The following is a 10,923-nucleotide window of genomic DNA, read 5'->3' as shown; positions in this document are numbered from 1 at the left end:
GGTCATCCTGGCAAAAGGTTCAAAAGAGAAAAACATTTTGACGATTCTATCTGACCATTGTTTACATGCAGGTGATGAAAGTCTGGCTGGTGAACCGGATTCTGACCGTGTTCAGGGGACGAACGAGTTTCTTTCTGGAGCCTTTAACAAGACGACCAAAGAGGATTGTGGCAAACTGGATTATAATTAGTCCGTAAAAAAACAATTCAGTTACACGATATTTATTCTGATTTCCCCAATCGATTGATCAAAACATTGTCCAGTTTACAGGACATCACCTCACACAGGCAGCATGGAGAGGGTTTGAAGCCTTTCCATCACAGCAGAGTGAAAATGTGACAGAACAACGGAAATCAATGTGTTTTTTCACAGTTTTTTCACTGTTTTCAAAATATTTCCACTTAACTTCCTAATTGAAAACTATAATCAGGAGGTGAACATATTGAAGATTTTGTTATCTGTAACATAACATGACATCGGGGGCAGTGCCGCTGGATTGGCAGACTGGGGTGGTGGTCCCCCTTTTTAAGAAGGGGGACCGGAGGGTGTGTTCCAATTACAGGGGAATCACACTCCTCAGCCTCCCTGGTAAGGTCTATTCAGGGGTCCTGGAGAGGAGGGTCCGCCGGATAGTCGAATCCCGGATTGAGGAGGAGCAGTGTGGTTTTCGTCCTGGTCGCGGAACAGTGGACCAGCTCTATACCCTCTTTGGGGTCTTTGAGGGGGCATGGGAGTTTGCCCAACCAGTCTACATGTGCTTTGTGGACCTGGAGAAGGCATTCGACCGTGTCCCCCGGGGGCTCCTGTGGGGGGTACTCCGGGAGTATGGGGTACCGGACCCCCTTGTACGGGCTGTCCGGTCCCTGTACGACAGGTGTCAGAGCTTGGTTCACATTGCCGGTAGTAAGTCGGATTTGTTTCCGGTGAGGGTTGGACTCCGCCAAGGCTGCCCTTTATCACCGATTCTGTTCATAACTTATATGGACAGAATTTCTAGGTGCAGCCGAGGTGTTGAGGGGATCCGGCTTGGTGGCCTCAGGATTGGGTCCCTGCTTTTTGCAGATGACGTGGTCCTGTTGGCTTCATCTGGTCGTGATCTCCAGCTCTCGCTTGAGCGATTCGCTGCCGAGTGTGAAGCGGCTGGGATGAGAATCAGCACCTCTAAATCTGAGACCATGGTCCTCAGCCGGAATAGGGTGGATTGCCCTCTCCGGGTCGGGGGTCAGGTCCTGCCTCAAGTGGAGGAGTTTAAATATCTCGGGGTCTTGTTCACGAGTGAGGGAAGGATGGAGCGTGAGATCGACAGACGGATCGGTGCGGCGTCTGCAGTAATGCGGACTCTGCGCCGGTCTGTCGTGGTGAAGAAGGAGCTGAGCCAGAAGGCGAAGCTCTCGATTTACCAGTCGATCTACGTTCCTACCCTCACCTATGGTCATGAGCTGTGGGTCGTGACCGAAAGAAGGGGATCTCGTATACAGGCGGCTGAAATGAGTTTCCTCCGCAGGGTGGCCGGGCTCTCCCTTAGAGATAGGGTGAGGAGCTCGGTCATCCGGGAGGAGATCAGAGTAGAGCCGCTGCTCCTCCGCATCGAGAGGAACCAGTTGAGGTGGCTCGGGCATCTGGTCAGGATGCCTCCTGGACCTCCCTGGTGAGGTGTTCCAGGCACGTCCCTCTGGGAGGAGACCCCGGGGAAGACCCAGGACACGCTGGAGGGATTACATCTCTCGGCTGGCCTGGGAACGCCTCGGGATCCCCCCGCAGAGTTGGCAAATGTGGCTGGGGAGAGGGAAGTCTGGGCTTCCCTGCTTAGGCTGCTGCCCCCGCGACCCGACCCCAGATAAGCGGCAGAAGATGGATGGATGGATAATATAACATTTTAGTGTTGTGATCAGTTAAACTCATAAGGAATAGAAACCCTTCAGTTGATCCATCTACTGCTGCCAGATTAAAAACACCAAAGAAAGAAATGCAGTGTCTTAAAGAAAAATGCAGGAAATAACTTAAATGCCTACAAAACCAGTTTTAAGGCCACTCTAAAAACAAGCGTGGCTTCTAAGAAGTTCATCAAAGGAGAGCTTTTAATAAATCTTAAAGTGGAACTATTCTGTACATTTCAGGCTAATTTATTTTTATTTCTGAGCCCAGAAGGACTGGGATTGATGGAGTTATTGTCCCAAATGGCTTTATTTACTTCAGACCGACCCTCTCCGTAGGCTGTCAGATCAGCCTGCGGGCAAAACGAGTGGATTGAGACTCTTCCGCATTAAGCCCCGCCTCCCGCCACTGCACTACATCGGGAGCGCGCACCGCACCTGCTTTCACCGTCATTGTAACGTCTCATAAACAGAAGGATTAGGCTCATATGAACTCCATGAAAAAACAAACTACAATGTCAACACATAGCATCCAGCCCTACATGTTGGAACCTGAATCAGAGCCTGAAAACGAAGTGGAAAACAGCAACCCACAGCAACGAATGCAGCAGGATGTCTCTCTTTGGTAAACTCACCAGCCATCGTTGGAAATAACTTTATCCCACGTTTTCCACCCGCCTGATGTATTTGTACATGCCCTTGTTAACCAGTAGAAGGTAACCAGTCACCCAACCTTCCACTTCGTTTTCAGGCTCTGATTCAGGTTCCAACATGTAGGGCTGGATGCTATGTGTTGACATGTTTTTTTATTGAGTTCATATGAGCCTAATCCTTCTGTTTATGAGACGTTACAATGACGGTGAAAGCAGGTGCGGTGCGCGCTCCCGATGTAGTGCAGTGGCGGGAGGCGGAGCTTAATGCGGAAGAGTCTCAATCCACTCGTTTTGCCCGCAGGCTGATCTGACAGCCTACGGAGAGGGTCGGTCTGAAGTAAATAAAGCCATTTGTGACAATAACTCCATCAATCCCAGCCCTTCTGGGCTCAGAAATAAGAATAAATTAGCCTGAAATGTACAGAATAGTTCCACTTTAAATGTGGATGTCACAAGTTGTGACTTCAGCTGATCCCCGGGACACACCAACACAGACATGGATGAAAAACAAAGGAGTTTTTTCTCCCTCTTACTTCAAACTAAAGAGGAATTTAAAAGGATGAAATAAAATAGGGGCACCGGGCACCGGTCCTTATGAGTCCCTTGTGAGCCCCTGTCCACAATCCTAGAAGGCGAACCAGCGTCTTGTGAATGTGTGTGGCGGCGCCAAGGCCTTCCTCCTTCTGCATTCAGCGGATATGACAAGCCGTCTGTGTATTTATTACATATCTTTCATATCAGACATTACTTTCATTCACTAGTTGTCACTATGCATAAACTAGTTAACGTGTTCACATTTCATGGGCATTTTTAACCAACTAGTGGAATTCCAGTCGTTTATAGTAACTGTTTTTCAGCGACTAGTGACACTTTTGAACAACTACCTTGAACAGACATCGTGCTCGTGAGGCCGCTTGCCACAACAGTACGATAACATTTCAGAATAGTCGTATTTTTAATGCACTAGTAAGCCTTCGGACCAAACTAGTTGACTAGTATTTTGTAATCATCAACAAGCAAGCTGCACGATATCTGACATGTTAACTAGTCAACATGGGTTCTTTCTACTTTAGCTACTAGTGACCAGCAATTATGTGCAGTAAATTACCAGTAGGAGCAAACATAATGCTCCCTGGTTAAACTAGTTGCATGACATGCTAATAAATGGGTGGGAGGGAAAGGGTCTTTCCCATTGGCTCGCCAGCTCAACATTTAAAAGGCCAAAAATCTGATCTGCAGGATTTTGTAAAAGCCCGCCTCGTTCATTAACATATAATAAAATCCCAGAATAGCACCACTTTAACAGGAGACTGCTGATAATATCCAGATGGAAACAGTCCATGATAGAAAAACGTGTGTGTGATGAGGAGTGCATAAAAAACTTCGTTCACTTGTTTTAGGAAGCGCTAACGGTGTGTTCAGACCAAAGGCGTTGTGAGCGTGAAGAGCGGCAGGTTTCCATGTAAAGTCTGTGGAGGCGTGCTAAGGGGCCGGCGAGCTTCGAGAGCGTTCTGCGCCGAAAATGTAAAAACTTTTATAACGTGTTCAGACCAAACGCTCGACGCTGCTCACTAAACTGTCACTTTTGTGTCCGACGCCCAAAATGCTCCCGCCGCGTTTACCGCTTGTCTGCAGCGAGCAGCAAACATGGCGGGAAAGAGAGGAGGGGGGCGGAGCTTTCCTTCCGGTCAGTCTGAATGATGGCGGTGCAGCAGAGCGACGGCATGGTTTTATTTAGGAAATAAAGTTAGAGAACGTCGTCGTAGGGCGGTGATCGTCACTGTTAATGCAACAAGAGCCGCCGCCAAACAAAGCGTTGCTAGGCAACGTCTCCTGCTACGTTGCCTAGCAACGTGTCCCATTACGTTGCCCAATCAGTAACATTCAGCTTTTGACACATTTCTGTGTAAATCTGATTTAACTTTGTTTTATATCCTGTTACTATAAAATCTCTGGAAGCAAGTTTTTATTTGTATTTACTAGAGAGAATGCTGAGCCTGAGAACTCCTGCACTTTTTATTTTAGTTGGAAGTTAAAACAAAGTTAAATTATTTTAGTTATGTTGAAATTTTATTTTTTGTGAAAAAAATGATTATTTAAGTTTTGATTTAACTTTACTAGAGGTGCTGAGCCTGAGAAGTCTGTATTTTTGTTGTGTTTGAACTTAAAACAAAGACAAGTCATTGTAGTTATTTAATTTGACTGTATTTTCTGTGGACTCATTTATTTAACCTTTTATTCAACTTTATAAGAGATGTTTCTGAGTGCAGAAAATTCATTATTTTCTATTTGAGTCATCCAATAAACATACTTTAGGCATTACAATGAAATTCAGTGTTTGCATTATTCAATTTTTTTTTTCCGGCTCCTTCTAACCACTAATAATCGACATGGGTCGACCTGTAGCTTCAACAGTCATGTTTGTTTACTTGTATCTTTCCTGGTCAGTGAGAGAACCATGCGAACGGTGACAGATCCCCGGATATGCAGGGTGGACCATGAAAACAATCACTAACGCACCGTTCCTCCTGTCCAACATCCATCTGGGATCTTTTAGATCAGCCAGTATTTCATCCTCATGTGGAAAAACCTGACGTCCCACAATGCAATGGGCTCTGGTTTTCTTCCTGGTTTTGGTGGAGGTTTTCCTTTTTGGTCCTGGTTCTGTCCTTCCTGGTTCTGGTCCTGATGTAATACTTTGTCGTCAGGTCCATCAGAGACCTGTCCCTGCAGGGGACAGACCAGGTCCATCAGGTCCATGTCCCTGCAGGAGCTGTCTGTCTGTCCAGCTGATGATGTTTGTCTCTCGGTCCACCAGGTGGGGGCGGAGTCGGGGGCGGAGTCTGTCCTGTAAAACCACACGTCACCAGCCTGCAGACTGAGTATTGATCGGTGATCAGAGTGGAGGCAGTGTGATGTCCCATGTTGATCAGATGTTTCCCAGTTTGTCTGACTGGCTCTGCTCCTGTTCATACTGGTTTCCATAATATTCTGGGACGAATATGAAACTTTGTCTGTCCTCGGACTGTTCCAGAGGTTCAGACAAGGTCCAACTCTGTCTGGTTCCAGGTTCATAAAGTTCATCAGGTGGAGTTTCTGTCGCCGTTCAGCCGTCACACCACAGTCCTGTTCATGAGGACCACGTAGCGGTCAGAAGGGGGCCTGGCTCCATCGTTGCCATGGTGACTGATGTTACCGTAGAAACAGCACGGTGAGCAGACCTGCGGGACAGTTGGAGAGTCAGTGTTTGTAGTTCTGGCTGCAAACCTGCGAAGCTGCAGCATGAAAGCAATGCCAGAAACCCGGCTTCACGTTTACCTGTTACAGGTGTGTGTGTGTGTGTGTGTGTGTGTGTGTGGTACAGGTGCGTGTGTTACAGGTGCGTGTGTTATAGGTGTGTTACAGGTGCGTGTTACAGGTGCGTGTGTTACAGGTGCGTGTGTTACAGGTGTGTTACAGGTGCGTGTGTTACAGGTGCGTGTGTTACAGGTGTGGTACAGGTGCGTGTGTTACAGGTGTGGTACAGGTGCGTGTGTTACAGGTGTGGTACAGGTGCGTGTGTTACAGGTGCGGTACAGGTGCGTGTGTTACAGGTGTGTGTGGTACAGGTGCGTGTGGCACAGGTGCGTGTGGTACAGGTGTGTTACAGGTGCGTGTGGTACAGGTGCGTGTGTTACAGGTGTGCGTGTTACAGGTGCATGTGGTACAGGTGTGTTACAGGTGCGTGTGTTACAGGTGTGCGTGTTACAGGTGTGTTACAGGTGCGTGTGTTACAGGTGCATGTGGTACAGGTGTGTTACAGGTGCGTGTGTTACAGGTGCATGTGGTACAGGTGTGTTACAGGTGCGTGTGTTACAGGTGCATGTGGTACAGGTGTGTTACAGGTGCGTGTGTTACAGGTGCATGTGGTACAGGTGCGTGTGTTACAGGTGCATGTGGTACAGGTGCGTGTGTTACAGGTGTGGTACAGGTGTGGTACAGGTGCGTGTGGTACAGGTGCGTGTGTTACAGGTGCGTGTGTTACAGGTGCGTGTGGTACAGGTGTGCGTGTTACAGGTGTGTTACAGGTGCGTGTGGTACAGGTGTGTTACAGGTGCGTGTGTTACAGGTGCGTGTGTTATAGGTGTGTTACAGGTGCGTGTTACAGGTGCGTGTGTTACAGGTGCGTGTGTTACAGGTGTGGTACAGGTGCGTGTGTTACAGGTGCGGTACAGGTGCGTGTGTTACAGGTGTGTGTGGTACAGGTGCGTGTGGTACAGGTGTGTGTGGTACAGGTGCGTGTGGTACAGGTGTGTTACAGGTGCGTGTGGTACAGGTGCGTGTGTTACAGGTGTGCGTGTTACAGGTGCATGTGGTACAGGTGTGTTACAGGTGCGTGTGTTACAGGTGTGCGTGTTACAGGTGTGTTACAGGTGCGTGTGTTACAGGTGCATGTGGTACAGGTGTGTTACAGGTGCATGTGGTACAGGTGTGTTACAGGTGCGTGTGTTACAGGTGCATGTGGTACAGGTGTGTTACAGGTGCGTGTGTTACAGGTGCATGTGGTACAGGTGCGTGTGTTACAGGTGCATGTGGTACAGGTGCGTGTGTTACAGGTGTGGTACAGGTGTGGTACAGGTGCGTGTGTTACAGATGTGTGTGTTACAGGTGCGTGTGGTACAGGTGTGCGTGTTACAGGTGTGTTACAGGTGCGTGTGTTACAGGTGCATGTGGTACAGGTGTGTTACAGGTGCGTGTGTTACAGGTGCGTGTGTTACAGGTGTGTTACAGGTGCATGTGGTACAGGTGTGTTACAGGTGTGTTACAGGTGCGTGTGTTACAGGTGCATGTGGTACAGGTGTGTTACAGGTGCATGTGGTACAGGTGTGTTACAGGTGCGTGTGGTACAGGTGTGTTACAGGTGCATGTGGTACAGGTGTGTTACAGGTGTGTTACAGGTGCGTGTGTTACAGGTGCATGTGGTACAGGTGTGTTACAGGTGCGTGTGTTACAGGTGCATGTGGTACAGGTGTGTTACAGGTGCGTGTGTTACAGGTGTGGTACAGGTGCGTGTGGTACAGGTGTGGTACAGGTGCGTGTGTTACAGGTGCATGTGGTACAGGTGCGTGTGTTACAGGTGTGGTACAAGTGCGTGTGTTACAGGTGTGGTACAGGTGTGTGTGTTACAGGTGCGTGTGTTACAGGTGTGTTACAGGTGTGGTACAGGTGCGTGTGTTACAGGTGTGTGTGTTACAGGTGTGTTACAGGTGCGTGTGTTACAGGTGCGTGTGTTACAGGTGTGTGTGGTACAGGTGTGTGTGTTACAGGTGTGTGTGTTACAGGTGCGTGTGGTACAGGTGCGTGTGGTAAAGGTGTGTTACAGGTGCGTGTTGTACAGGTGTGTTACAGGTGCGTGTGTTACAGGTGCATGTGGTACAGGTGCGTGTGTGACAGGTGCATGTGGTACAGGTGTGGTACAGGTGCGTGTGGTACAGGTGTGTTACAGGTGCGTGTGGTACAGGTGCGTGTGGTACAGGTGTGTGTGTTACAGGTGTGTGTGTTACAGGTGTGTTACAGGTGCGTGTGTTACAGGTGCGTGTGTTACAGGTGTGTGTGGTACAGGTGTGTGTGTTACAGGTGCGTGTGGTACAGGTGCGTGTGGTAAAGGTGTGTTACAGGTGCGTGTTGTACAGGTGTGTTACAGGTGCGTGTGTTACAGGTGCATGTGTTACAGGTGCGTGTGTTACAGGTGCATGTGGTACAGGTGCGTGTGTGACAGGTGCATGTGGTACAGGTGTGGTACAGGTGCGTGTGGTACAGGTGTGTTACAGGTGCGTGTGGTACAGGTGCGTGTGTTACAGGTGTGTTACAGGTGCGTGTGGTACAGGTGTGTTACAGGTGCGTGTGTTACAGGTGTGTTACAGGTGCGTGTGGTACAGGTGCGTGTGTTACAGGTGTGTTACAGGTGCGTGTGTTACAGGTGTGTTACAGGTGCGTGTGGTACAGGTGTGTTACAGGTGCGTGTGGTACAGGTGCATGTGGTACAGGTGTGTGACAGGTGCGTGTGGTACAGGTGCATGTGGTACAGGTGTGTGACAGGTGCGTGTGTTACAGGTGCGTGTGGTACAGGTGTGTTACAGGTTGTGTGTGTGCGTGTTACCCAGCGCGTAGGCGCAGACAAGTTTCTGATTGGTGGATACGTGGAGACATCGTGGAACCGCTGAGCTGCTGTCGGTGTTCTCGGGGAGCATCAAGACTGTGACACACAGAAAAGCCAGCAGCACACACACCACCCACTGAGACACACTGTGCACAGCTGCATGCACACACGCACGCACGCACACACACACACACACACACACACACACGCACACACACGCACACACACACGCACACACACACACACACACACGCACACACACACGGGTTAACTACAGACGAGGTTTTGGTGACGCCGCGTGTCCGTCTGCAGTAACATCTGTCTCCTCACCTGTATAGTTGGGCAGCTGCAGGTGAGTCTGCCGGGGAGTCATCCTCTTCTGCCTCTCTCCTCCTGATCTTCTTCTGCTCCTCTCCTCCTCCTCCTCCTCCCCTCCTCCTGCTCCTCCTCTCAGCTCCGCCCAGATCTCCCGTCCTCCCACCTGGCCTCCTCCTCTCACCTCCATGCGGAAACGGTCCCTGCGGCCGCGGTTCTGAGGGGACACGTCCAGGTGTCGGACCACCCTGATGGGGAGACCATGTTAAAGCGGCCCTCCTGCATCATGTGACCCCCCCTCGCTGGAACTTACAGGTCTACGCAGGACTTGGCCCCCACGCTGCCTTCAGCCTCCACCACCCTGTAAAGAGAGGGCGCCGTGCACCACACTGCAGACAGACAGAGGCCGTTAGATGGGGGGGGGGCGAGCAGGTCTGGCTGTCTGACGGAGACACTGACTCTTGAAGCTGATCCTGAAGGAGAACGGGTTGTAGAGGGTCAGGACCCTCCGGTGGGAGCTCCTCTGGTCCGAGTAGAACAGCAGCTCTGAGGGGAACAGGAAGACGGGCAGCGAGGACGCCACGGGGGCTTCACCTGGCGTCCCGGGACCACCTGCCGTCACGCCCCCGCCTGCCACATCACAGCCGTCCCTCCGTCTCATCGTGCCGCCACACCCACAGCCATCATCCAAGCGCTGTCATTGGACGCCTGGCCCTGTGATGTCACACGTGGAAGAGGAAAAACTCAGACGTCCTTTCACAATAAAAGCCTGTTTACGTTGAACTGATATTTAACTGTGGCTCGCTGGAAATGGCTTAAATCTGACTGGATGGAGACTTTGCCCAGCTTTCCTGGCTTGTGTTGGGAAACAGTTTACAACAGGAAACAGCTAACACGCTGAGCTACATGCAGCTTGGAGGATTTACCAGGAACTCTGTGCAGAAAGTAAACATATAAACAGGAAGTTGTTTGCGGTCTGTTTTGCTAACTGATGCTAGCTGCTCTGCACATTAACGACTGCTTTATTTTGGCTAAAACAACGCAAACATGAGAAGAAAGAGGTTCTAGCAGCTGCGTGGAGCGTTCAGGACCAGAACTTGTCACCACTGCGGGTTTTACTGCACTTTATCCCGGTAGAAACGGCTCTGTTGGTCTTTACTCACCGCAGGACGACTCCCCCGCGGCTAGCGGCTTCATCAGATAAGCCCCGCCCCTAGCAGCAGATCAGCCAATGGAGTTTCAGGAAGACTAACCCGCAGATTCTATTCGACGCTTTTCCTGTCAGTCACTTTTACTGCTCACGTTGAAGTGACGCATTCAATTACTTTAATAAATTTAGCATATTTATTATTTATTCACTCAGACAAGCATATTTAATTATTATCAGAATTTACCACTTAATATGAAAACTTTATTTAACTCGGATTATGTAAAAAATGTTTCATTGTTAACTTTTACGTAACACATAAACTTTACATCGTATTTTTAGACTCATTTTGCTGTTGTCTTCTAACAAATGGATACGCTGTGAAGCTGTAATTAGAGTTCCCGATTTCATGTTCTAATTCTTTCACTTTACGGTTTTTGTTTAATTTGACCTCTTCTTTTGTAATGATTTCAACACTAAAATAAATTTAAAGTTCACACGCGGATTTATTTGTATTCACGCTGTATGAACAAGTGGCATTGTTAATTTTTATTGATATTTATTCGGTAAATCCCCCTTGCCAATAAATCAGCTGTTACTTTAAGTGCTGTCGGAGAAATAAGACTCAACACGCTACATGTGCCATCTCCGTTTGAAGCTTCTACGTCATATAACCTGAAAGTATCATTATATTTATAAATGAACATTTATTAGTGAACACTGACGTGTCAGTGAATGATTTGAATATTTAATGTGCTATTCGGTATGTGGAAAAACAAAGAAAGTCAAATAAAA

At 48.9% G+C, this 10,923-nt stretch overlaps 1 protein-coding gene across 1 annotated transcript; it reads right to left on the bottom strand.

Moving 5' to 3' along the window:
- Positions 1–4,725: 4,725 nt before the first annotated feature.
- Positions 4,726–10,190, bottom strand: LOC306769059 (motile sperm domain-containing protein 1-like). Its single transcript, XM_079257562.1, has 6 exons — positions 10,145–10,190; positions 9,441–9,695; positions 9,295–9,370; positions 8,997–9,229; positions 8,667–8,822; positions 4,726–5,748 (listed from the first exon to the last, which is right to left on the bottom strand). The coding sequence occupies exons 2-6, from the start codon at positions 9,640–9,642 to the stop codon at positions 5,720–5,722; spliced, it is 696 nt and encodes a 231-aa protein (XP_079113688.1). The 5' UTR covers positions 9,643–9,695; positions 10,145–10,190; the 3' UTR covers positions 4,726–5,719.
- Between the last annotated feature and the right edge of the window lie 733 nt (positions 10,191–10,923).

The sequence above is a fragment of the Telmatherina bonti genome (assembly GCF_933228915.1).
Source record: "Telmatherina bonti genome assembly, chromosome: 18".
NCBI classification, from domain to species: domain Eukaryota; kingdom Metazoa; phylum Chordata; class Actinopteri; order Atheriniformes; family Telmatherinidae; genus Telmatherina; species Telmatherina bonti.
The sequence above is the reverse complement of the archived record's forward strand: the minus strand, read 5'-3'. Positions and strand labels throughout refer to the sequence as shown.